The sequence below is a fragment of the Coturnix japonica genome, chromosome 3, assembly GCF_054131305.1.
Source record: "Coturnix japonica strain WE chromosome 3, WE-NBRP24, whole genome shotgun sequence".
NCBI lineage: Eukaryota > Metazoa > Chordata > Aves > Galliformes > Phasianidae > Coturnix > Coturnix japonica.
This window is the reverse complement of record NC_140665.1, coordinates 103,550,541-103,578,338: the sequence shown is the minus strand read 5'-3', so window position 1 is coordinate 103,578,338 and position 27,798 is coordinate 103,550,541. Positions and strand designations below refer to the sequence as shown.

The 27,798-nt window shown below is 49.4% G+C and overlaps 2 protein-coding genes and 1 long non-coding RNA gene across 6 annotated transcripts in view; 1 reads left to right on the top strand and 2 right to left on the bottom strand.

Annotated features, from left to right (window-relative positions):
- The window catches only part of CD2AP (CD2 associated protein), a 52,181-nt gene extending 30,771 nt beyond the window's left edge, over positions 1-21,410 (bottom strand). For 3 of the 4 annotated variants that reach the window (XR_014944312.1, XR_014944311.1, XM_085542322.1), the window contains exons 1-2: positions 21,206-21,410; positions 7,946-8,106 (exon numbers count right to left, since the gene is read on the bottom strand). Coding sequence is in view for 2 of the 4 variants with exons in the window: in XM_085542322.1 (XP_085398448.1) it covers positions 7,946-8,106; positions 21,206-21,209 (165 nt within the window). In the remaining 2 variants the exon portion in view is untranslated. Of the gene's footprint in view, positions 1-4,729; positions 4,760-7,945; positions 8,107-21,205 lie in introns of those variants that run through there. The other variant, XM_085542323.1, reaches the window with a different exon arrangement.
- On the bottom strand, positions 11,670-15,816 carry LOC146761617 (uncharacterized). The gene is made up of 2 exons (XM_085542325.1): positions 15,686-15,816; positions 11,670-12,874 (listed from the first exon to the last, which is right to left on the bottom strand). The coding sequence occupies exon 2, from the start codon at positions 12,811-12,813 to the stop codon at positions 12,085-12,087; it is 729 nt and encodes a 242-aa protein (XP_085398451.1). The 5' UTR covers positions 12,814-12,874; positions 15,686-15,816; the 3' UTR covers positions 11,670-12,084.
- A 1,555-nt stretch (positions 21,411-22,965) lies between the features above and the next one.
- LOC146761616 (uncharacterized) lies at positions 22,966-24,277 on the top strand. The gene is made up of 2 exons (XR_014944313.1): positions 22,966-23,211; positions 23,887-24,277. It is a non-coding gene; the product is annotated as an uncharacterized LOC146761616 (long non-coding RNA).
- The last annotated feature ends 3,521 nt before the right edge of the window (positions 24,278-27,798 follow it).

The window sequence follows — 27,798 nt, the reverse complement described above, 5'->3', positions numbered from 1 at the left end:
CTGTGCATCTCAACAGAGCCTGCATTATGACAATGGAAGCTTTCCCAGACACTTCAGCTTGTTCTGAGATGAGGCCATCACTCATCGCCAGCCAGCAAAAACAAAACGAGTCTGACATCCACTGCAGCTGGGAGTTTTAATATTCGTATTATGCCAACCCACTACAGCGAGAGGCTTGTCAGCATTTCCATGAGCAACACAGACTTCATGCATGTATGACTTGGCACTACGAGGTCAGCAAAGCAATCCCAGCATCAAGAGCTCAGCCTGGGAGCAATCACCCACTTATTCTGGTGCAAACCACAGCAGTAATGGCTCTCCTTTTTTATAGCCTCCATTAAATGTGTATGTCACACCCCTTACACACTGCTGGCACCAGCACAGATCAGGGTAATGCTAAGCCCACTGCCTGCCCCACAAGGAATGACCGATGATGCAGAAACCAGGTCAGAAGGCTGAAAGGACACAAGGGATGGATGGCCATAAATTTCGCCTGCTCCTGAACAACAGGACACAGAGAAGTTCATTATCCAACAAACCTGAATCCTTCAGTGGATTCTTCAAGCAGCAGCACAGTACATAAGAACAGGGAGATGAAAAGTCACAGACCTAAGTGTTGGAGCCTCCAGATCATCTTCTCAGCTCTTGTTCAGCCCATCAGAACAGCAGTAATGGTACTGTCTACTCCTGCTCTTGGAAATGAGGTTTCTGATTCACACTCTACTGGGCAGGAAATAAAGATGAGAGTTGAACCTGCCACTCATTGTAGGGAAGAGAAGCAATTGGAACGAGCAAATTAATGAGTGCAGAGGAGGTCATTAAGATGATCAAAGGACTGGAGCAGCTCTCCTATGAGGAAAGGTTGAGCAAACTGGGCTTGGTTAGCTTGGAGAAGAGAAGGCTGCAGGGAGACCTCATTGTGGTCTTTCAGTACTTGAAGGGAGCACTCAAACAGGAGGGGAATGGCTGTTTGTGAGGGTGGGCAGTGATAGGACAAGGGGGAATGGTTTGAAACTGAGACAGGGCAGGTTCAGGTTGGATCTGAGGAGGAAGTTTTTCCCCCAGAGGGTGGTGACGCACTGGCACAGGTTGCCCAAGGAGGCTGTGGATGCCCCATCCCTGCAGGCATTCAAGGCCAGGCTGGATGTGGCTCTGGGCAGCCTGGGCTGCTGGTTGGTGACCCTGCACACAGCAGGGGGTTGGAGCTGGGTGAGCACTGTGGGCCTTTGTGACACAGGCCGTGCTGTGATTCTGTGAAACAGGCAACTGCTCTGCTTGTACCACCTCAACCCTTCACCCTACAGCAGCAAAACTGCTTTATCAAAGACTAACATCACATCGGTGTGTTACTGTGTGCAGATGCAGACAAACACCGTCACATACAAATGTGAGTCAAAAACTCTGACCAAGTGCAGTGAAACACGATGGCTCCTGGAGCACAAGGCCTTCCCCTCTAACAGTTCAGAGCCCACCACCTCCTGCCTTCATGGCCTTAATGACAGCAGCAGACAGTCAGACACTTGGCAGCTGTAACACCATCAGCCTCCTGAACCAACAGTGTCCCATGTCCATTCCCTTGGACTGTGGTTCCCCATGGAAGTAGGTTTTCTCATCTTGAATGCAAGTGTCCACAGAACACCAGATGTGAGGTGTTTAACCACAGCAAGGAAAGGACAATGAACAACCTGCCCCATTCTTCTGTCACGCCTGCCATGAACTGAAAGGACAGATCTAGACACCTTATGAACACAAATAGCTGAGCTGCTGCCTGAACCCCATCCCTGGAGCACTCCCCATCACCCAGCAGATGAGCTCTGCTGGCAGCTGGCGCAAACAGCGCTGCAGCAACCCAGGGGTTCAAAGTTATTCTTGGAAACAGAAACCAATCACTTTAAAAATGAAAGCAGTTACAGTCCCTCAAAGCTTTGAACAACACTCAGACTTGATAACCTTTGTTTTCCAAGACAAGTTACCTTGTGGGCAATTTCATGTGTCCCAGGGTTGGTTTATCCCCCAGCTTATGGCTGAAGCAGGGACTGCTCAGCAGGAAGGCAGCATTGCTGCTCTTCCTGCTGAATTCCATCTCTTCCAAAGCTGAATATAAATATAAATATAAATACTTTATATTTTGACTTCCATACACTCCAGCTAAATGTATTTCAGTTCAGGACTGTGAGGCTGGAAGGAAAGCTGACATTAATCTCCAGCAACGTTCACAGGAGTAACAGAAACAAACTGGCCCAGAGCAGCACATGCTCCATTAACCACCACAGGCACTTTGATGTTTAATTAGCAGCATCCTTCGTCCCTGCTCACCATTGCCCCGGCTTCCTGTACCTGCTGGCATTACGGCTGTTCTCTGCTGTGAGACTCCAAAGGATTCCAGCTAAGGTAATTATCAAGCACTGGTGAGGCCTCACCTCGAGTGCTGTGTTCAGTTTGGGGCACCTCAGTACAGAAAGGCCATGGAGGTGCTGGAGCGGGTCCAGAGCAGGGCAACAAGGCTGGGGAAGGGCTTGGAGAATAATGGCCTATGAGGAGAGACTGAAGGAACTGGGGCTGTTTGGGCTGGGAAAAGGAGGCTCTCCTCCTACACCTGAAAGGTGATGGCAGCAGAGTGGGGCTGGTTCACAACCCAGGCCATTCTGTGATTCAGTGATGAAGGCCTTGGTGCTGCAGGCTGGCAGAACAGCAGAGGTCAGCTCACACGTACTTGCACACTGTACGTTTGCAAATCTAATTGCTTCATTCAACCTCATTAAACAAAAAGCAAAGACCAGCTGTACCATCAGCAGCATTGGGTGTGCACATCTTGTTCTCTGACACGTGAGAAAGTGCTGCAATGCCAGCGCTGGGACGCACACCCAGAGATTGCCAGGATGCAGCATTACATATTACCTGTGTAATTGACCTCTTCACTATCATTACACACGGTAATTGCACAGCCCATAGTTAGGGCAGTACCTTAGATTTCTGTACATAGAAAAAGGTCTAAACTTAGTCTAAGCCTCCTATGCATTTTGCTAGTTATTCCTGGCCCAGACACCACATACACTCTGCAGCTCGCTTAATTGTAGCTGCAAACTGCACCTGATGCAACATACTTTCCCTACAAACTTCCAGCACTTGGAAAGGAAGTTACAAAATTACACACAACGCAGTGGAACGAAGGAAGGGCAGAAGTGCACATTGCTTCATGTGGCTGAAGGAGTAACCACACACATACTGCAGTTCTCCTTTCCAGCCCACAACACCTGAGTGTGGCTGCACACATCCAAGGGCACACAGCTCCACGGAACTGCATGGGCAGATTCATCTTTATGGAAAGCAGAAGTATCAAAGGATGTACTGGGTTGAAAAGGCCCACAGTGCTCATCCAGCTCCAACCCCCTGCTGTGTGCAGGGTCACCAACCAGCAGCCCAGGCTGCCCAGAGCCACATCCAGCCTGGCCTTGAATGGCTGCAGGGATGGGGCATCCACAGCCTCCTTGGGCAACCTGTGCCAGTGCGTCACCACCCTCTGGGGGAAAAACTTCCTCCTCAGATCCAACCTAAACCTCCCCTGTCTCAGTTTCAAACCGTTCCCCCTTGTCCTATCACTGCCCACCCTCACAGTCATAGACATGATAGACATACATAGACCTAGTTGTAGGAAGAAATAAAGACCCATATAAACATGAGTAATCTGTGATGAGCTCCGAATCCTAACAAGAACTACTACACACATCTGCATTTGAATGTCATTGGCTTTATCTGCCAAGGCATTTTATCTTTTATTTCCTTTTTAGAAACAAAGGTTCCACCTCATTATATGCAAGGCACAGCCGAGCCATTTACCTTCACACCTGTCCCACTGTTCATTCACACAGGGCAGAGCTGTGAATTCTCTCACCCCACAGTCGCACTAATCCCTGTTACCATCCTACTCAATAGATGGGATTGGGAACAGCCTGGGTGCTCCTCCAGCACCAGCCCAGCCCCACTGAGCACTAACCCCAAGTCCTACCAAATAAAAGCTGCTTCCCCACCAGACCAGCTTTCCTCCCCCCTCAGCAGGAAGCCAAAGAAGCCTCCATACCCCCAAAGCCCCTCATCCTCTGGCAAACCTAATCTGTGCCAATGTCCTCAAAACAGCACAAAAGGAAGGAGACAGCTACGTAAAGCAGAGCATCCCTGCACTGCTAGGGCTGATTTAGTAGCATACATTTAATTTCCCCCAAGCATTACTTGAATGCAAAGAATTCAGAGCGAACAGGTGTCAAAACACACGGCCTGGTGTGACGCACAGCAGCGCCCATCTGGAAGCTCTGGAAGCAGGTACGCATTTCATTGCTGACTTTAATAAAGAGGACTCCCATATCTGCTTCCTAACCGCATGGCCCATTACACAGACATTAAGTACAGAATTTTGTAGCTATTGATCCATTTTTTCAACTGTTACAATACAAGTTGTAAGAAAACTAGGAATCCTTCACGCAAGCACTGCAGCCGACTACAATTCCTGCCCATCTCTGTACACTGGAAAGAAGTTCACCCAAACCAAAACCGAATCATTCTGTTACTCAAACAGCTCAGAGACAGCGCATACACAAAGTACATTAAACCTAACAAATCATACCGCAACCATCGCTTTTTTAACTCATGCTGCCATCCGCATTCATTTCCCTGAGCACAAAATCAACGTACGCTATTTGGTTTCAAGAACGTACAGAAATTAAAGCAAGCTTACCACTTCCAGGGACATATTTGCTCGAACACACCCTGTGTTCTGCTTTTTTTATTTCAGAGGAGGAAGAGAAGAAAATGTCGTAGCGAGCAAAGTTCAGGGGCTCACTAACCTGAGCAGGACGGCACACACCTTGCGGGCAAACAGCACTGAGCACAGCACAGCACAGCACTGAGCACAGCACAGCACTGAGCACAGCACTGAGCACAGCAGTGAGCACAGCACAGCACTGAGCACAGCACAGCACTGAGCACAGCACAGCCCTGCTGTGCACAGGTGGGCACACCCATCACATGTTTTCAGAAGGACCCCAGCCTGCTCCCCACTGTGCCCCATGAGCTCAGCAGCCTGTCTGCCTTCACCAATGGAAGCTATGAGTTCATCTATCCGCTGCCCCTCCCTCACTTGAAGCACTGCCCCAAGCTGAGCTTATGACCCAGCTGGTTTCACTGTCACGAGCAGCAGATCCACAGTCTGCCTGGCTATAAAGATTAAAAGCTGCTCACTTTATTTCAATTATTGTTACAATCCTAAAAACCATTTCACTGTGTGTGCACAAAAGGTTTCTAAAACAAGTAGATGAACAAACACCAAATCATCAATGCAAGAGTTGGAGGGTGACGGTTCCATTTAGCAGCATTACAGGCCACTCCAGCTCGTATTGAACACGAATGGGTGTGGGTACGTTTCACAGTGATGAACTTTAGAAAGGAAAAGCTGCTGTCAAAGAAAACAATAGAAGTCTGCGAGGTTTCCACTGCTCGTTCCTTTCAGGAATTTATGAGGTTGTTTACTTCAATGCTGCCCATGTAGAAAGCAGGAAGAGAAATGGCAATAATAACCATGTCAGGAACAAAACACTCAGTTCAAGTATTACAGCTTAACTAAATGCACACAGGAACACAAACCAAGCCGGAATCTTAAATGAGAACTTGGAGCTGAGGTTGCAAACCTTCATACCTGCAAAGGAGCTCTGCAACTAAAATAAGAAAGGCAGAAATAAGGAGTGTATGAACCAGGAGTCAGAACCAATACTGAGAAAGTACCTTTTGTTATGAGGCAGGGAGGAAAAACCTCCCACCTTCCAGTCAAGCACACTGTGGCACTACTAACCAAGAACATGGAAGTTTTATGGAGCATCTGATTCTCCTTAACTGAGGGTTAGGATGCACTCTCTTTGAATGCAGAATAACATGGTGCAAGTCAGCTCTAAGAACCACACAGAGCCTCAGGCTTTGGCTTACCCTGCCAAGGTTTGGGCCCACAGAACAGCCAGCACACAGAATCAGCCACCAGCCTTCTTCAGCATGCAGAAAGTCTGATAATAATAAGAGCTATCTGCACACATTACAAGGCATCGAGCATTATCAGCAGTGCATCAGCATCCACAGGAAGCTTACACAGACTCCCTTTTGTTTAGAAGTATTATGGGTTAACACAGCTTAGCTCACCTACTCGTCTGTGCAACAAATTAACCCTAACACCCACCAGAAAGCACCATGTCAGCTTCGTCTGGTGCACCCTGAACAGCGCAGGACTAATTGCTCCCACTGTACAGCTACCATCAAACTACCACATGGAAACACTCAGAAAGTCTGAGAGAAAATGAAGACACCAACACAAAGCTATTATTTCCTGCAAGGCTGTTAGCAACTCAACTAGTAGCAGGTCACACAGGAAGGCATCCATCACAGGACCTGACTGCTGAGAAGGAAAGTCCACCGCCCCTGGGCAGCAGTCCCAGCTCCGCACAGCAAGGAAGTTCTGCCTTGTGTTTGTATGTAACTTCCTGTGTTCCAGTTTTCCCCCCTTCATAAACATCTCATTGAAAACAAGACAGCGTGTCCAGCTTTGTCCAATTTAAACTATCATGTATTTATTATAATTCAGGACGTTTCACATAGGAAAAAGCCAGGCAACTCTAGTGAGTAGCACATGCACCTTCAGCTTCAAACGCTAACCTACCCAAAAAGCAGATTACAATTTACCATCCAGATTATTCATGGAGAGGTTACACACTGGCCTCCATTCAATTCTTGTGATGTATTTATATACATACATGCACACACACACACTGCTTTGCATACATATATAAAACCAACCAATCAATTCAGCCTTCTGATGAACCCAAGCCAAGTCCCCATGCAATGCATGAGATGACACTGACGCCAGTAATACAGAGATCCTTTCAGAAAAGCATGAAATCCAAGCTAGCCACATTGGTCCCCCTCCTTCTTGTCACAGCCCACCCCACCGACCTGCTCCATTCTCCACTCCCAACTGGTTTGCTCTGAGGAGCTGCAGGGTGCTCAGAGCAGTAACACAGCCTGCTCCATAGGAAGCCCAGCTGACACACAGGCCACCACCTCGTTTAGAGTTACAACAGCTGATGGGTGAGGTAACCAACGAGACAATTCATTTCTCAAAGGACCTTTCTTGTTCGTAAGGCCAAAGTACAGCTCTGCTCCACTTGCTTTTTTACCACCTTCCTGCAGCTCACCAGCCCTTCATGTGTTGACAACACAATGATTTACATCAAAGTCCGTGGAAGCTCTCCTTGAATTTGGAGACAAGCAAAACAACATGCAATTAATTCAGTTCTTCACATAAAAGCAAGCCAGCTCCAACCCTCTAAAGTTATCAGCAAACTGACCTTGGTGAGCCCAGACCTGGCATGAACTGCCGTGCTGCCTGACGCCTTCCTACATGGCACCTATGGGCCAGGCAAGGATGTCCTCAGCACAATGAGCATCGAAAAAGAAGTTAGTATTTATACACAGCCCTAGACCTCAAAGAGATCTGGCAATGAGCTAAAACAAGTTAAAAGTGTTAGACAAGCGAAAAGCATTCCTGCTAAGGGGCACAAGAGGAACAACTGGTTAACTCCAACCATTCTTAAAGGTGGGCAATTCATTCTTTCAGCAGCGCATAAAAATGAGTAAAGAACAACTGCAAGCAAAGCCTTCACTTAAAGCCAGGACACAAACACAGTAAATGCAAAAGGCAGCCTGTTTTCACAGCTCCACTCATTTCACTGTTGCTTTTCAAGCTAGAGCCATTCCATGCCCTGGACCTTCACACAGACACAGAGAAGGCTGTGTCAGGAAGGAGCTCCTCAAACAAACAGCTGCCATCTGAGCTGAAGCATCACATAACTGCAGCTCAGCTGACTGAGCCACGACCATCCTCTCCCAGTAGAAGTCACTGGGGAAAACTCACCTTCACAAAGTTATCAGGGAACATGCCCCGCCGGCCGTTCAGCTCCCCTTCCAGCCATCCTTCTTCTTCCAGTTTTTTCACATTCCGGATGATTTCCCCAACTCGGATGGTCAGCTCATCATCATGCACTGCGTCGTAGTCATACTCCACAATATACTCCACTGCAAGAAAAGAAAAGAAACAAACAGCTCAGGCAGGTGTTAACATCCTCACAGCAACACTTGTTTGTGAACTGCTGCGAGCCCAACCACTTCAGAAAGGTAAACGAGGAAAAAGTCACTTATTAAGGTAAAGCAAAACCAGGAACAGCACATTTTGTGTGTGGCGGGTGGGTGGGTTTTTGTACTGTAAAAGTTTGAAGGAGAACAGTGCCCAAAACCCAGGGCACAGACTCAGACTTAGCAGCTATGAACCACTGCCAACAGGCGAAGGCCTTTGCTATGGGATGTGTAACTGGGGCCTAACAGAGAGATCAGACTGGGCAGGTATGGTACACACAGCACTTGGTCAGCACTCACACTCACTACCACGCCTACAAAAACATCCCAGTACTTCAGCAAGTTTCAACCAAGAAATTTAATAAAACCACAAGGATATGGTGAAGCAGTCACTCACTGGCACCCATATTTAAAGGGCATCTCCCTTTAGATTCATCTGGTTTGGGATAGAGCAATAAGTGAGCAAGCTTTAATGCTGACATAACTAAGTTTCCACAGAAGAGCCTTGCAATGCACTGGCATACTTGAGCACTCATTGCACAAGACCCATTGGAGCTGCTTACTGACAGCTCCTGGCTTGTTTGGAAAGAAGGGCTCACGTGTTCATCAAGAAATCCTGCTCGTGCCAGGACTTCCCACAGACCTGCAGCCATCATCTCCACTCAGCCCAACCCAGTCACATCACTGACGCTCTTGGTGAGGTGCTGGAACAGCTGCCCAGAGATGCTGTGGATGCCCCATCCATCCCTGGAGGTTTTCGAGGCCAGTTTGGATGGGGCCCTGGGCAGCCTGGGCTGGTATTCAACTTTTCTCCCACTGAGTGGTTGAGATAAACACTGCTGAATAGATCAGAAATTCTGCCATTCACACATCATAAAGACAAGAGCCATCCATCACCTGGAAATAACAACGTCATCTTCCAACCAACCCAACCCACCATCTTGGAAACCTGGACACACAATGACTTCACACAAGGCCACGCCACGTCCTTTGCCCAGGCACACAAACAGGCACTACATTCCAATGCACACAACACAGGACCAGCTTTGCAAAGGTAACTGCAGGACGCAGAACACAAGGTGCCAAACACCTGGTCCTCTTCCCACAGGACAGCATGAAGCAGTAATCATAGCCTCACTGTGTCAACACAAACTAATTACTTTAATGCCTCTTTATTTCCTAGGGGGAATATTTCTGTATTTGCCCTTGGAACACACAATACATTCATTGTGGTCACCCAGCTGTAAAGCACAGACGCCGTCACGCCAACAGTTGGAGGAGGTTCTCAAGAACCACCCAGACGTGCTCCAGGAGGCTCCATGTTCTGGAGACACTCCTATCTATATCCAACATCGCTTCTCATTTCCTCAAGATCAGAAGCGCTACTAAAAATGTCCACTACACATTAGACTGCAGCAATATAGGCTTGCCATGACCTGAATAAATAAAGACAAAAAAGCAAAACAAAGTCCTAAGTAGTAAAAGGTCAGCAACACAACCAAGCAGGAATACCCATCCTGCCTCCCTTCTGCTTTTTAACACAGCCATTAGAGAATACATGGATAAAGTCATCATCCAGGGATCAGCCACGTCTAGAACTGACAGATCAAGCACTTCCCTTGGTACTTCGTTCTAGTAGTTGAGAACCTGACCCAGAAACATTCAGATGAGTGTTTAAACTGAGACAGGGGAGGTTTAGGTCAGATCTTAGGAGGAAGTTTTTCCCCCAGAGGGTGGTGACACACTGGCACAGGTTGCCCAAGGAGGCTGTGGATGCCCCATCCCTGCAGGCATTCAAGGCCAGGCTGGATGTGGCTCTGGGCAGCCTGGGCTGCTGGTTGGTGACCCTGCACACAGCAGGGGGTTGGAGCTGATGAGCACTGTGGGCCTTTGTGACACAGGCCATTCTATGACTCTATGATCTTGGCTGCAGGCAAGGGGCTGGATGCTCTGTTAGAGGAGCTCAGCTTAGTCTGGGCCACCCAAGAGCACCTGGGTAACAAGCAGTAAAAATAAAAGACATAAGGAAGAAATCTTGCCTGCCCACACTGACAGCTGACTTCAATGCAAAACTAGTTCACCGAGCGAACAGAAATCTGGGGACGCTGTTTCTCACCCAGTTCTAACAAGACTTTGGACAAAAGCTCCCATAAAATCCTCATACATAAACTGACAGGAGCACAGGCTAGAGAAGTATATAGTGAAACGGGCTGAAAGCTTCCCCCAGCTGCCAGAATCAGAAGGTCATCCCCACTGATACAAAGTCCAAGTGGAGGCCGCTCACCAGCGGAACGCCCCAGGAATCAGTGCCAGGGCTGTACAACCTCATGGTGAATGCTCAAAGCCAAACCAGGCACAGCCTGCAGCAGCTGGCCCTGCTCACAGAGCCACAAGGTTGGAAAGGACCTGGGAGATCATCCAGTCTGACCACCCTCCTGTCAGCATTACCACACACTAAGCTACTAAACCATGCCTTGTAGCTCCTCATGCAGCTCAGTGAGGCTGGGGCACTGGCTGAACTGACGGTGTTAAGAAAAAAAAGCCAAGCAAACACCACACCAACAACTGGAAATCTTAGGGGGAAACATGGGGTTATTTTGGCTTTGTGGGCACGGTCTGTTCAGCTCTTGGTTCCCAGTAAGATGATAACTTCCTAATGACATGGATCTAATACATCAAAACCAGTCAGTAGTGCCATTGCATCCCCACGGCAGAGGTGTAAAGCACCCAACTTAATGACACAGCCCCTCTGCTCATAGCAGTGGGCACTGTTCGCCAGCCTATCACCCAAGCAAGGCATTCCGTTTCTGCTGGCACAGGTGAACTCTGTGCTCCTCCAAAGCTTCCCCAGGCAGCGCTGCAGCGTCAGCACCGGGAAGAATCCTTATCAGCACAGCCACCCAACGCCCATCTCCACTGGCTTTAAAGAGAGCCCTCAGCTACTTGGGCTCTTCCTTAAGCCACCTATTAGAGAAGCCCTTGGGGTTGCTCTGGGAGCTCTACAAAAACAAACAACAGAAAAGACCAGAAAATACACCAGAATTCCAGCCTGCCTTTGTTTTGAGTGGCAATAGCTGGGGGTCACGTGCCCATCCAGCACAGAGCACATCCTCACATTAACGCTACTTCATTTAGGATATTACAGTGCTGTCGGGGACCTTCCTGTATGAGCCAGAAAAAAAGACAGAAATCAGACAAAATAAACCTCTTGCAACAGACACTGAATGGCTTTCAAAACAAAACCAAAGTCACCCGTGGGACCACTGACAACCCCATATATCAACTGCCAAGATACCCAGGAAGCCTCGAGCGGAGCTGGAGGGCCAAGTCCAGCATCAGGCTGCAGGAGGAGCCTGAGCCGCGTGCTGTGCTCTGTAAGGGTCCCTTCAGGTTGGTTTCAGGTCGGCCCAGCCGGAAAATCACTTACTGGAAGCTGAGCCCTGGAAAGTTGTCTGGCCTCCAGAAGCACCTTGCCAGCAAAACTGCAGTTAGGTCACAACACACAGTTGCGAGATGCCTGAAATAAACTTTATTAATGCTCTTACCCTCACTTACACAGCTATCACAAAGCCCAACATTTAGCCTCTTCTAAAACTATGGTAACACCTTGGTCAGTATGTACAAATGCACAGAGTTACAGTAATGCAGTTTCACAGCAGACAAAACTTACATTAGAGACAAAAGATAACAGCAGGGAATCCCATCCCTTTAGCCTTCAAGAGCAAGAAACGCACTGCTGGACCCAAGCAGATTCACTGTGGGCCTTTGTAACCCAGGCAAAGGATTCTATGACTCTATGATTATGGGCCCCTTCCAACTCAGGATATTCCACAATTACCTTACCCAACAGAATCAAAAATTGCCTATTTGTTTCCCCCCCACATCCTCCAAGTACTCTGAGCAATAATCACCATGCCACCCTCATCCCCCACTGAATGATGAGACTTGATGGTTGGGCTGGATCATCTGATCGTGGTTGGGCTGGATCATCTGACGGGGGTTGGGCTGGATCATCTGATCGTGGTTGGGCTGGATCATCTGATGGGGGTTGGGCTGGATCATCTGATGGTGGTTGGGCTGGATCATCTGATGGTGGTTGGGCTGGATCATCTGATGGTTGGGCTGGATCATCTGATGGTGGTTGGGCTGGATGATCTGATGGGGGTTGGGCTGGATCATCTGATGGGGGTTGGGCTGGATCTGATGGTGGTTGGGCTGGATGATCTGATGGTGGTTGGGCTGGATCATCTGATGGTGGTTGGGCTGGATCATCTGATGGTGGTTGGGCTGGATCATCTGATGGTGGTTGGGCTGGATGATCTGATGGTTGGGCTGGATGATCTGGTGGTTGGGCTGGATGATCTGGTGGTGGTTGGGCTGGATCATCTGATGGTGGTTGGGCTGGATCATCTGATGGTGGTTGGGCTGGATCACCTGATGGTGGTTGGGCGGGATCATCTGATGGTGGTTGGGCGGGATCATCTGATGGTGGTTGGGCGGGATCATCTGATGGTGGTTGGGCTGGATCATCTGATGGTGGTTGGGCTGGATCATCTGATGGTGGTTGGGTTGGATGATCTGATGGTGGTTGGGCTGGATCATCTGATGGTGGTTGGGCTGGATCATCTGATGGTGGTTGGGCTGGATCATCTGATGGTGGTTGGGCTGGATGATCTTCTAGGTCTTTTCCAACCTTGATAATTCTGTGATTCTGTGATAGAACCCAGCAAGAGGAGATACACAGCAGAAGCATTATAGGAACACCTGCGCTAACTGCAAGGATTTTAGACTATCATGTAGAAACAGAAGAGGTCGAAGTGTTTTACTGGGGAAATTCCCTTGAGCAGAAAGTGATGCTTTGTGCTGCCTCTTACACTGTCTCAGTAGAGCTCAGTACATGAAACCAGAGTAGAAATAGAGAGGTGACAGCAGCAGGAAAGGCTGCAAATGTCTTTAAAAGTAAAGCTGAGCTGCCACTAATCCAATAAGCAAAGAAACCACGGACCACAAAAGGCTTGAAAACAAAAACCAAAACCAAACCAACCCCAGCACCACTTCCTCAGGCCGTGACTCAGGTACAGTCCCACACACAGCTCATGCCCCCCTTCCTGTTTCTTCCTTTACATTAGTTTTGTTTCACCTATTTTGGTAAAGCATTCAAAGTGAGTCACAGAACACCAGCCTACAGCAGCTGCTAAAACCAGGCCATGTCAAGAAGCTCTGAACAAGGAAATGAGCACATCTCACTTAGACCTGCCAGCCCCTGAACTGAACATCAGCACTGAACATCAGCAGATGTACCACAGGGTCAACATTGTATTTCCAGGTTTGTTAGCACTTTTCTCACCCAAAGCTGCACTAAAGCATCAGCTCACAAAAGACACCTGAAGATTCTGTTGCTTATCTGAGCTAGAAATCCTTTTACTGAGTTACAGGAAAATAAAACCTGCATCCGAATGATAAAAAATAGATGTACCTGTATTCAAACTATACCAGAGTTCCCTTCCTTTAACATCAGGACAAGATGCTGATGCTGCCAGAGCTGCATTCCTTACACAGCCGGCTCTGAGGACTCCTCCAGCCCCAAAGGGCAGCACATCACAGCTCCAGGTTCAGCATTCCCACATTGCAGTGATGAGCTCAACCAAAGCCCTCTGCTCTGACCACAAACTCCTCCCACGGCATGAAAACACCACCCGGATGCTGTGATGGACGGCCTTCAACTTGGCACATCTCTCATTCTGAATGGCAATCAGTATTTCAGCAACCACGGCAAGAATTGGGCTTTGAAAGACATCCATGGAAACTTAACAGCTTCATTGGGATGGTGCACAAAGTGTTCCCTTCAGCTTCCAAAACAGGAATGATGCAATGGTCTGAACGGCCCCAGATGGGGATCTTTCAAGAACCACAAAATATGCTTATCATTAACATAGCGGCAAGTGCTCCTGTCTGACTTCATTGTGTCGGGATGGCCTGCTCTGATTACTGCCTTAATGAAGTTCATTCATTTAATAGCACGGACACTTTAGTCAATAGGACAATCGAACAGCTGATTGAAAAGCACTGACAGAAACCCTTCTGCAGCGGGTATTTACAGCAGCCAGTCAAAACCACTAAAGCTCATGGGCACCCTAAAGCTTCAATTAGATACTTCAAAAAGAGATTACATTGCTTCTGCAGCTCAATTATGTCCTGAAATGTAAGAAATCAAGTCCTTTAAAAATCCATTTGTGACGTGAATTTAGAGGGGTTTTAACCACGTCTTATCAAGATGATGATTTAAGCCAGCAGGGTTTGCAACACTTTGAATCACAGTGGGGAGGAAATAAGTTTGAAAGAACCTCAGTAGGTCACATACTGCAAACCATTCAAAGCAACTGTGACCTCAAAGTCAAAGCAAGTCACACAAGGCTTTGTCCAGCTCCATCTTGGGAGGCTGCAAGGGATGGAGGCAACACAACCCCATTGCAAGACAAGCATGGCCTTCTCTCCTCCAAGCTGAACCAGCTTCCCATGTAGTACATGCACTGTCCTCCTTGCTGTGCTTGAGGCTCTGCAGCTTGTTGACATACAGGGGGAAACAAAACTGGACACAGTATTTCAGCTACAGCCTTGTGAGCAGCAGGTAACAGAATCACAGAATCATCCAGGTTGGGAAAAACCTTAAAGATTATGAAGTAACCCTGCATTTAAGCTGCTGATTGCCTAACAGGCAGATATGCAGCCTGGACACAGCTCCAGCATGTGCCACATCGTGCATAGCTAATTGATAGTAACACAGAACTTCGGTATTTGAGGAATTCAGGAAGGGAGCAGAGACATTACAGAAGGTTATGAAAAACCATCTGGGGCACAGGACAGCAGTCACTGCAGGCAGGAGAGCAACAGAACCAAAGCTCAAAGAAAGCTAAGCATCACCTCTGCCATTCTCAATGCACTTGAGAACAGCACCATTAAATGACACATGGCCCTACAGCATAGATAAGATGCACCCTCACATCCTCCTCAAGCTCCAAAGGATTTCATCCAAGATGACTTCTGATTCTGCCACAAATACTGGTATGCTTTCCATAAGAGCTGTGATTTTTAATAGCCACTGTCTTCCACTCTAACCCTCTGCTAAAGGACTTATTAAATTTCAGAACCACATGTAATTTGAGTCATGCACACAAAGCCTTGCATTCGCTTTCTGTGAGCAAAACAGCATAGCTTACAATCATTTATGATTAATAAAAAGACTTACTCCAATGTTTGCAAGTGCTTTTCCAAAAGATTCCCTATCAATTACAATTACAGATGGCCTGGGCTGGAAGGACCTCAAGGATCATGAAGCTCCAATCTCCCCACTGCATGCAGGGCCACCAACCTCCACATTGATACCAGCCCAGGCTGCCCAGGGCCCCATCCAACCTGGCCTTGAACAGCTCCAGGGATGGACGGGGCATCCACAGCCTCTCTGGGCCACTTAATTGTCTCAGCCCTTCCACCGCCCTGATTTCAGAGCAGCATCTCACTGTACCTGGGTTCAGAAGAGCAGTAACTGGGGACAGTGAAGCTCCCAGCAAGCAGCCTGTGGCACACACACTCTCGAGATGATTATCTGAAGCTCTGCAGACACTCCCAAGCAGCTTGTAAACACGGCCAAATATGTGAAGCCTCACGTCAGAATCTCTACACAAAATAACACTCTGATTAACCACTTACAAAACCAGATGGGCTTTGTTTTACAGGAGCAGACTGTTCAGTTGCATATAGAGAACACAGTTTCTTACGACTACAGGCAGCAGTTTGAGGATGAGGAGCAGCCCTGCCATGCTCTGTCCCTCTGCATTCCCCCAGAGGGTGGTGACGCACTGGCACAGGTTGCCCAAGGAGGCTGTGGATGCCCCATCCCTGCAGGCATTCAAGGCCAGGCTGGATGTGGCTCTGGGCAGCCTGGGCTGCTGGTTGGTGACCCTGCACACAGCAGGGGTTGGAGCTGGATGAGCACTGTGGGCCTTTGTGACACAGGCTGAAATGAAACAGGTGAGAGTGTCTTCATTCCCTGCCCTAAGATTCATTCCCATCCACTCCTGCACAGGATCCAATGATCACACAGTCAGGGTAAGGCCATTCTGCTTGCTGACACGATAGTAAACCTCGCAGAGCAGTTTACCACATCAAGCAGCTTATCAGCTCACACCACAGCCAAATGAACCGCAGCAGCCAGTGCTGGCCAGGGGGAGCAACCACAGGGCTACAGCCCTTTGCAGCAGCAGCCTCCAGTTATCTCTAATGAAACACAGCACGAAGCTGCACTCACGGGGTGACTTCCAGTGCAAATCAGAGCGCATGAAGTGCAGCCCAAAACAAAGCCTTTCGTAATTGGAAGCATCACTTCAGAGTTAAGCGCTGTGATTCTCCCTTAGTAAAGGCAAACTTGATGGTGCTACGGTGACTTCATGTTTGGAGCAGCAAACATAGGAGCTTTTCTCATCCAGTCCCAAAATCACATTTCATGGGAACGACTCAACCCGTTGTGCCAAGTCACCTTACTGCTCTGCTTTTGATTTTTCTAACTTAATAAGTCAATTAAAAAGCAGCAACAACGCAGCTTGGAAAGCAAACCCTACGTGCAATTAATGCCAGGGCATTTCCAATGAGCCCCACAGAAGTAAAGCTGGAAGGAACGTTCCCATCAGTCCTGTCCCACGGCAGCAGCCAGCCCAGCCCTGAGCAGCCCCACATGCTCCTCCACAGCCCTGAGCTCCCCATCCATCCCTGCAGGGCCAGCCAGGCTGACAGCAGGAAGGCAGGGAAGTGTCAGATGATTCAGCTCGAACAAACAAGCCAAGAGGTCGGTAACTACCGGCCAGAGCAAAGGCTGAGAACAAGCTTCATACGCAGCCCAAAGCATCTGACTAAAGCTGAGCAAAAGGTAAAAATGGATGATTAAGAGTCGCCTTGAAAAGGTCAGGAGAATCTCCAGGAACTCTGAAAAACTGTTTTCTTAGTGTAAAAGGTAAATAATGAACAACTGCAGTGCACAGAAACCCACTGACAGCCACTGAGGAACCAACAGAAGGAACAGAGAGACTGATTGGTGCTGCTGCATTTCCAAACCACCCACATTCTTCTCTACTGTCAAAGAGCATCAGGTCACGGTGACTGAGGGGCTGCTCAGGAAGCTCAACAAGCCTGAGCTGTTCAAATGAAACATGTGATAATAGTCTACCAGCAAAGGCGGTTAAAAAAGGGGAGTTGCTTTAACAGTGATGGCAAATGGGAGCTGGGAGTTGCAAGCACCGTGCACATGAGCTCATAGACACAGCCTTGCCTCACCTACAGCAGCACGGCTTGGGCCACGGCTTCTCCTGTAGCAGCTCAGCACAAACAGGTGGCTCAGGTTACAGGGAAATGCCATGCTGCATGTTTGGGAATATCCTGTACCCGAGTGATTCCAGCAGGAACCAACTGAAAGCTTCTAAATGGCCCATTTCTCAAATATCAGCTGTCAGGGCTGTTTCAATAATTCATAATATCAGATTCAAAGTTATTCCGCAGAAAGCAGCCCTAGTACAGGACTTGGGTGTCGGACCTGGGTCGTGTTACAGGTAGCACACATCCCTATAAGAAAAGCTCACTTAATATCCCGTGCGGCCTCACGTTGCTTTCTCTTCAGTGTGCAGCATTCCAAAGGGGAACGATGGAGCACCTCGAGCAGACACGGCCCATCACTTCTCCTTCACTCAGATCCTGGCAGTAGCGGCCCTAAATACTTCAGGAAGTGCAGATCATAGAACCATAGAACGGCCTGTGTCACAAAGGCCCACAGTGCTCATCCATCCCAACCCCCTGCTGTGTGCAGGGTCACCAACCAGCAGCCCAGGCTGCCCAGAGCCACATCCAGCCTGGCCTTGAATGCCTGCAGGGATGGGGCATCCACAGCCTCCTTGGGCAACCTGTGAACAGTGCATCACCACCCTGTGGGTGAAGCACCATTCAAAAACACTGCACAGATGCTTTGCTTTTTCATTTCAGCTTCTTGAGAGAGCACCAGCTCTGCACATTGCTGGAGCAATGAGCAGCATCCAGTCCAAAAATAGCTGCAGCTATTAGTCAGAAAAAGTAAATATTTGTGCTGGCATCACAACATTATTCATCTCATTTATGCCAAGAACCACAGAACAATTGAGGCTGCAGAGGTCACCTGGGTGAACATCCTGCTCAGAGCAAGCAAGCTACAAAATCCAATCTTTGCTGCTCTGTCACATCACGTAGCCAGCAATGAGAGCAGAAACACACAGTGAGCAGCTCAGTGTAACAGCCACGAGCTGCTGGGTGTCATTGCAGGAGCCAGCTGAGGGCAGCGTGTGAGCAGGCAGATGATCACAGCAGCACAGGGAAAGTTGCATGTAACTGCTGCTCAGAAGGAGACAGGCTGCACAGGAACAAACTACACCCTCGTGGGGCAGGAGGGACATTTGAGATGGCTACAAGTATGGGAGCTTGGAATAGAAGAGGAAAAGCAAAGGTTATGGAAAGGACAGAGTCAGGAGAGGGAAAGTTCAATTATGTTTAACCACATTACAAAATAAAGACTGTCCAAGCAATGCTTTAAGTGAGGGGAAATGGCCTCAAGTTGCACCAGGGGATATCAGGAGAGATATCAGGAAGGGTATTAAGCACTGGGATGGGCTGCCCAGGGAGGTGGTTGAGTCCCCATCCCTGATGTGTTGAACAGCCCTTTGGATGTGGTGGTCAGGGCCGTGACTGAGCAGAGGGCTGTTAGTTAGGGTAGGATGGTTGGGTTGGGGTCGGATGATCTTGAAGGTCTTTTCCAACCGGAGCCATTCTATGATTCTATATCCATGCTGTAAACACCAACTGGACACCTGTATGAGTCGTCCCCTCTCAGCCATTAAGTTTCCACCTGTAATAGCTACACTCCAGAGCCACCAGCAACAACTTCCATTCGCTCACCTTGCCCTCTTCCATCCAGGTAACCCACACCACATTAACACCTGTGCTGCTCTTCTTTCCTAACACACCAATTCCATGTTATTGGGTTAGAGGCAATGACAGTATGCACATGGAACAGCTCACACAGGGGACAGGTGGTGTATGGAGACTGAAAGACAAAGAGTGGTAGCGGGCAGAAATGAACCCACAAGGTAACAGCTACCAGGAGTCTGCACAGCTCCACAGTGAGCCCTCAGCATTGATTCCAACACAGCCAAACTGCAAACAGCTTTAAGAACGCCCAGAAGTTACTAATTGCACAGCACTGGGTAAAACCAGAGAGTGCCCAGCTAACGTATTTCCTTACCCTCCTCCTACACAGCGCTTGGTGCAGCAGCTCTCCAGTTCTCCATCTGTTTGTGGAGCCATGCACTGAATCCCCACAGTTCATGTTGTGTGGAAGACAGAGCACTGGAAGGACAGCCTGAGCCTTTGGCTGAGTGTCAGCAATGGCATCACACAGCGCTGCTGACAATACCTTTGTCACCACAGAACAGCCTGTGTTGCAAAGGCCCACAGTGCTCATCCAGCTCCAACCCCCTGCTGTGTGCAGGGTCACCAACCAGCAGCCCAGGCTGCCCAGAGCCACATCCAGCCTGGCCTTGAATGCCTGCAGGGATGGGGCATCCACAGCCTCCTTGGGCAACCTGTGCCAGCGTGCCATCAATCACATTCTCACATGAATCAATAACTATTACAAGAACAAAACAGAACCTATTCCAAGGCCCTCTGTGTTTGCCTTTCCACTTTTAGCTCCCCAGAGTCGTGCTGTCCTCTTGTTACTTCCCTGTTAATCTTGGAAACCTGAAATCATCGGGTGCCCCAGCAGTTTCCTCCAAGCCTCCTCTTACACACAACGCTTCTTTCACAGGCTGATATAAAAGACAAACAGTGTCTTATCAAGAGCCAGCTCCACCATGACGTCAATCATACAACAATTAAATAAAGGCTTCTCAAGGTAAAGCAAAGCCATCATTAAATACAGCAAATACAAACTACACTTGAATCTTACTTCCTTCTTATGTTTAGAGGTGGTTTATTGCATATTGCTCCTTGCTTTTCAGTTGTAGGAGTGTAAGGGTGGAAGGATGAGATCTAGAAAATCTATTTTCAAGGCCAGGTTGGATGGGGCCCTGGGCAGCCTGGGCTGGTATCCAATGTTGTTGGTGGCCCTGTGTGTGGGGGGGGTTGGAGCTTTGTGATCCTTGAAGTCCCTTCCAACCCAACCATGCTGTGATATTTAAAAGGCTCTCGAATTAGCACTGAGCCCATTTGCAGACAGCAGCACCTGGCAGAAACTCTCCTACTGAATTGCAGAGGCGCAGGAATTGTTGGTGTTACAATTACCCGCACAGCAACAATAACACAGCTAAGCCGGCCTCTCCATTCAGCCACCTATGGGGCAGCACCACGCCTTCACCGCTGGAATCGGGGAACGCAGGGAACGAAACCAGGCTTAAGAGAAAGAAACGAGATGGAACGGTGCCATACAGTAATGACAGCCTGAAAACCGGATGAGCCCTTCACTGCACGCCTCATACAGGATGCCAAACAGCACCGTAACGCTTCTAATAATCCACTTACCCCATGGAAACTCCCGTGTGCTTCGCACTGCAGGGCTATGGAGGTCAGAGCACCAAAGCAGCACCCACAGCAGCACAGACACAGCAGCACCCAGCCCTGCTTACAGCCCCACTCACCTGCAGGCAGCGTGTGCAGCACTGATCGCCTGCAGTGCTCTGCTCTGCTCTGAGCAGCCTGGATGAGGAGCCAGGGCCCCCAGGGCCGTAAGAGCAGCACAGCACAGCACGGCACAGCGCAGCACAGCACAGCACAGCTCGCTTCACGCCTTCAGCCTCGGTTCTAAGCACGCTCTGACACAAGGCTTCCCTCCATTCAAAGACAAATAACAACGAAGCCTCCGACCCTCCGTCCGTCCCTCCCCCCCCAGCGGGCACAGAGGTACCGCCACCCACATACAAAGGAACCCGGGTTGGGGACGCGGTCCCGCAGCTTTGCCCGTGCCCGCCGCTCTCACCCATGCTGCCGTCCCGCCGGGGCGCTCAAGCCGGGCACGGCGGCTCCATTCGCGCCGCTCCGGGCGTCCAGGCCGCTCCGAGCCGCCGGCGGCCCGGGATGGGATGAGCTGAGATGGGCTGAGATGGGGCGGGATGGGATGGGCTGATGCTGGGCTGGGGGTGAGCGGAGGCGGCCGCCCCGTCCCGTCCCGTCAGCTCCGCTCCGAGGGGGCAGCGCCAAATCCCGCGAGAGCCGCGCGCCGCCGCCCCCACGCCGCGCGGCGTTGCCAGGCGGGATGACGTCACAGGCGCTGCCCGCCCTGTGGTGATCCCGCAATATGGCGGCTCGGGCTGGGGCTGCGCTTTGTGCCCCTCAGCGCTGACTGTGTCGCCGGGCATTGATGGGAGCAGCCCGCTTCATCCAGCCCCAACCCCTGCTGTGTGCAGGGTCACCAACCAGCAGCCCAGGCTGCCCAGAGCCACATCCAGCCTGGCCTTGAATGCCTGCAGGGATGGGGCATCCACAGCCTCCTTGGGCAACCTGTGCCAGTGCGTCACCACCCTGTGGGTGTAAAACCCCCTCCCCACATCCAACCTGAACCTCCCCTGTCTCAGTTTCAAACCATTCCCCCCCAGCCCTTTGCCCCCATTTGAGGCTTCTGAGTTCTGGGACAAACTTCCCATGCTTGGTGAACACATCGCTGAGCTTTGCACATTGCTTTGGGCTCACAGCATTGGGCGGGTTGGGTTTTTGTGGCCAAGATGTGTTTCTTGAAGGGAAAATAAAAGAAGCATTCGGAGCTATTTCGAGCCGCCACCACTGAGGGGTTTGTGGGAAACACAGGAAGGGTGAAAACGGCCACTTAGAACTGAAGAGATTTAAAGGAAAGCAGCGACCTCGAGGCCAGAAGGGCACGTAAACACGGTGTGGTTGTGGTGCAGAGCATAGAGCAGCACCACATAAATCTCCTGCTGCAGGAACCAAACCCTGCTGCTCTGGATGAGCCATTTCTGCCCAGCATGGGACTAAATTAGCCTGAAAAGAATGTCAAGTATTTCCAGGAGGAGCATCCTCCTGACAGACACTGAAATGAGTCAGCCCATGGCTCCTGGAGGCTGCTGTGAGGGCTGAGGCAGGGAAGAAGCTCGTACCAGATCCCATCTCATACCTTACCTCCTGTACATGGTACATGTAACTGCAAGTGTGCAATAAGTGTGAGAGATTCCCTGAAGCACATGCAGTGTTCTGACATGGTCCCATGGCACTTCCTGCAAAGGAAAGTCTTTAGTTAAAGTGGATTTATAACAGCTGATATTAAGAGATTTGGGACTGAAGGAAACCTTTAGAGTTTGCAGTGACCTCCAACAAAAAACGACCAAATAACTTTATTAAGGCTGAACTGTCTCTTCTGTTTCAGGTGTATTTTTTGTCCCCACTTCCTCTGAGGAACAACACACATTTTGGATGTGGTGCTCAGGGCCGGGATTGAGCTGCTGGTCAGGGTAGGATGGTTGGACTCAATCATCTTTAAGGTCTTTTCCAACCTGAGCCATTCAATGATTCTATGTTTGTTTAGTCATCATTACCTCCTAAAAAGGTACGTTCTATTAAACAAACCCACCTGCTTTGGCGCTGTGTTGATCTGAGCAGCACTCTATGGCTTCCACATGGAGAAACCTCAGCATGGAGGTTTCCAAACTTCACCCCAGAGCACAAGGAGTTAAAGGAAGTTCATCTTGTGAACCAAAGTCACGTGTCAGCTGTTATCGGGTTGTGGTCTCACACCCACTTGAGCAGCAATCACTGAATAACTGAGTGTTCCCCTTTAAGCAAATAGTTTGCTCCCGCAGTTACAGGTGGGTCGGTTTTTCCTGCTTTTGACACTGGATTGCTTTTATCGTGGCAGCTGCTTCTTGCACAGCCCCATCTGTACGTGTCACATGGACGCACACAGCCTGCAGTGTTCAGGAGCTGGACGGTCTTGGCTGCAGGAGTTCTGTTGTTTTCAGAGGCCGTTCCCATGAGGTAACATAGCATTGCTAAGAAAATAGAAAATACAGTAAAATAACAAACAGGCTTCTATTTCAGAAGTGAAAATATTACGTAGAAAACTCCCTCTGCTGGTTTGAAGAAGCTGCAGATACATATTATACATTGAAGTTTTTCACCCAGGAGGTGGCGATACACTGGAACAGCTGCCCAGAGAGGCTGTGGATGCCCCGTCCATCCCTGGAGCTGTTCAAGGCCAGGTTGGATGGGGCCCTGGGCAGCCTGGGCTGGTATCAATGTGGAGGTTGGTGGCCCTGCCTGTGGTGGGGGGTTGGAGCTTCATGATCCTTGAGGTCCCTTCCAGCCCAAACCATGCTGTGATGCTGTGATTCAGTACTGCACCTCTGCAGATAGCTGGTGATATTAAGGGGTTTCAGATGGTGCTTTCCAAACTGCTGAAGGAGTCATTCAGCATATCTTCAATTCAATTCATATCTTTGCAACAGGGCCACTATTGGAGCGCACTGAAAGTCTGGTTACTCCATTACATTTGTTCTCCCTTATCTCTTTGGAGGGTTTAATTGGTTGATATTGGGCTCTTGGAACCACTGACTGCAAAGCTGCAAACAGCAGGGAGTGTGGGGAGAAGCTCTGCCCCCAGAAGGAAGACTTTTCCTCTAATAAACATCCACCTCCCCCCTTCCCTTGCAGGTACGCCTGGTGTTTGGCATTCATACCAAGTTCCTTTGGCAGGCACTGCTTGCCATTTCCTCCTATTAACATCCAGCACAAAGAAATCTCATCTCCAGGCTCCAGCAGGCTGATGGCTTCCTTCAGCACCTGAATGCATCAACAGCTGTGGCTTCAGCCATTTTGTCTGACCAAACCGAGAGCAGCCCCAAACCTGCTCCTGCACCTGGAGTGGATAAAGGGGCCTCTATTGCAGAGAAGGCTTCCCACAAAACATACAGAACTGCAAAGGTAATTCTTCCTTCTCTCCTCAGTGCTGACTGCAGCAGCAATGAATTGTCAGAGCAGCTTGGACTTGCAATAAGCTGCTTTAGTATCAAATACAGAAATTCTGCACTTCTTCATTCAAAAATGGTGATTTGAGTGTGATTGTCCTGGGCTTTTTGTTTCTGTCTTTGCTTGTTTGTTTTCCTCTTTTAATGCAAGTGAGGAAAAGCCTCACCCTGCAAGCATGAAGCCAGCATTGTCCATAGTGAGGGCTCTTAGGAGCCTTTTGGAGGAAGGGGTGTGGAGTTATCTACGTGTTTACATCTTCTCCATTGATATCTCTGAGCTGACCACACAATGAACAGTGCGTGGATGTGCAGTCTGTGCTAAGAGAGGCCAAAGAGCCAAAGCTGAGTGCCAGGCCTCCTCTGAGCATCAAACAATGCAGGGTCATCACTGACACTGGTGACAGCGCAGCCTTTTTGTGAGTGCTGTGCAGCCTCCGTGCTTTATGAGCAGCATTCCCAAGGGACAGCTGCAGAATGACCCAGACTGACCTAAATACACCGTGTTTAGAAAATGCTAAAACAGCCCTTCCCTGACAGGTATCCACGACTCTATTTCTGCTCCAACACTCAGCAGCATCTCAGCCAGGAGGAAAAGCAGCTCCTGTTGGGCTGTCAGAGACAGGGAGGTGACAAAGGCAAAGAGAAGTTTGGCTTTCTGTAAAAGCTTTTGCAGTTTCCATTTCAGCTGGGACCTCGGGCTGAAGTTTTCTCTCCTTTTCCAAATAGAATGCAAGTGACTGCAGCTTTTATGTATACGGTCATAGGAAAATAGCACAAAGAAATGAGTTATAAGGAAGGCTCTGCTGGATGGCTTGGGGTTGCATTTGCTCATCAGAACGTGCAGGGGGGTGTGTGGTGGAAACAGGGAGTGTTCTCAATGACAGACATATATCACCAGAGATACTCACACACCTGCATTTCTTTTCCCTAAGGAAAAAAGCCATTTAAGTGATGGGCTGCTTTGTGAGCTAATTACCCAGAGGTGGGGGTGGGGGTGATCCAAACCCTTCCTACAGAGAGCTGAATGCTTTAGCTGGCACCCTCCCAGCAGCGCCAATTCTGCAGTGTGCAGGCAGTGCTTGCTGGCCCTTCTCACTTCTCCATCTGTCCTGTTTCCAGATGAGACGGCTTGAAAGTCAGCATCCCTTCTTAAGCTAATTAACCCTCGTGACTTGGCCGTCCTCGTCGAGTTCCTTCCCTTTCAGAAATGGCCATTTCCAATTGTTCCAGAGCTCCTGCTGTTCTCAGGAACTTCCAGTCACTCTGATGTCCTCTTTTGGCCCAGCAATCAGCCAGCAGGCCGTGTTGTTTTCAGTGCGCTGTGACAGGGCAGGATGGTTCTGACATCAGGACAGTAACATGGATGGGTCTGAGGCCATTTCCTGTCTCAGGGAGCTATATTCTACCCTGGCTAATCACATCTCTCCTATGGGAAATCAGGACTCCAACCCTGCTCTCGTTCCTACTTGTAATTGCAGCGGGGCTTGCAGTGAACATCCTGGGGATACTCACTGCTGGAGAAGGGTCCCGAGCATCGAGTGTTTCAGTGCTTAGGAGACATGCAGTGCCCTGGGGAGGTGCCAGCACTCCATGGGGCTGCACAGGGAGCCCAGGGTTCAGTGAAGTCTGAAGAAGTGCATGCCATCATTGGAGCACCTATTGCTCTTGTATCATCTCTGCTTGATTTCGGTTCTGATCATAGTCAGTGTGTGTGTTTGTTTGTTTTTCCCCGTGCAAACAAATCAATACTGAATTTTGGGTAATTCAGACTTAGACTCCGTTTGTGGTTTTGGAGATTGCTTCATATACCCAAATGTGAGACAAGAGCTAACACAGCTGCCTGAAAGAGGAAGTTCTGAAGTGAGAAGAGCAATACAATACTTGCCTAACCCAATGATGCCCCTACTATTTTAAGCCTTGCAGGGTGACAGATTAATTCAGAGTGCGAGGTCCTGCAATGGTGCTGCAATGGTGAGGATGTGCGAGTGCTGTCACTACGAGACATGACAGAAAGATGTGGGAGAAGTAAGTGGGGTACCCACAGATAGAATGGGGCCTCCAACAGTGACAAACCTGCTCCTTCACATTGTGCCTTTGACAAATGAATCCAGATATTCAGGAGTGACTGCAGTGCAGCACAAAGAGGCCTGAGTGACCTTAGCAGTACCAACACTGAGCACCAGCAGTGTCCTGACCAGAGTGAGCTCCCCAATGGGATGATACCATGGCTCCACTTCTGTCCTGTTCTTCTCCTCTTCAGGAAAGACAGTTCTGGCTGATGGAAGGGCATCCCTAAAGAGCCAGACCTGTGATAAGGAGTGAAGCCCCCCCATCTGCCAAGCAAAGAGAGAAGAAAGAGGGGGGAAAGAGGAGGGGAAAAGAGGAAAACAGGAAAAGAGAAGGGGAGCAAAAGGATGTGAAGCAAAGCAAAAAGAAGAGAAGGGGAAAGGAAGGGAAAGGGAAGGAAAAAAGGGAGACGACACCTGAAATGAAGAACTGCCATCTTGTCCCAGCTCTGGCTGGGCTCCCTCGGTGTTAACCAAGGGAGGGACCACCCCAGCTCAGAAGAAATGCTCCAGTGTTGCTATCTGGCAGCTGCTGATTAACCTGTGTGTTCCAACAGGCGACTGGTGCCAGCCAGAAGCCAGACGTGTGAACTGCCGCCCCTCGTGCAGACTGCTGGCCTGCAGTATCCATTTCTGTGGGGCTGCCAACACAGCATCTGTCACCAGCGTGTAGTTCCTAAGGAAACCAAGGAAGTGCGAGGACTCATCTTCCAGCTGCAATCCCAAGGAAGCGCCAGAGGGGGGCAAGAGCATTCCTCTGAAATGAGAGCGTGGGCAGGGTATTATTGCGCATCGGGTATGCACAGCGTTGAGTTTCACCTCCACCACAGACTATCTTTCCCATTTGTCGGTGCTGGTAATCTTTGTAATATGTTTTAAGGTGCCACTTCACAATGAAGGACTGTCTGTATTCCCATTGCCTTAGACACAAACTCAGGCTGTTTTCCATACACAGTCTTAGCAGCTCACTTGAGCTACTCCACATCACTGGCACAGAGGGGCAGAGCAGAAGAGCATGAAGTGTGTGGGCTGGGAAGGAGGGGGAGCTCTGGGCACAAAGTTAAACCTGCAGGAAAAGGAGTTTGGAAGGAGAGAATTGATGGGCTGCAGCCAACACAGCGAGCTCGGGGCAGGCAAACAAACACCTGACCCTGGAAATGAATGTATGTGTCCAAACCCGCCCCACGTGTGGTCTTTGTACCACCCGGATCTGACACAGCACTGAGCCATAAAGCTGATGTTGGGGGCTTGAGGATGAAGGGGTGGCAGCCTGGAAGGAGGAGGCAACCACTCCAAGCGTGGCACCAGGGAAGGGATCAGGGCAGGATATCAGCGTGGTTTGAAACGGGCGTCTGAAAGATGCTGAATCTTCATTTCAGTTTCTTGTATTTGGAGCATCCTCCCCTCTCCCTTGGATCATGTGTTCTACAATTGAAGGAGCTCTGCTGCCACGTGCTGTACATGGCCTCAGAGAAAACTTCATCCATGCGAGAAGACAGAGTCAGAGTGTGTCCATCACAGCACTACAGTGT

Bases quoted from the DNA above. Each gene is read 5' to 3' on its own strand.
- LOC146761617 (XM_085542325.1), bottom strand. From the start codon at position 12,813: ATGATCCAGCCCAACCACCATCAGATGATCCAGCCCAACCACCATCAG.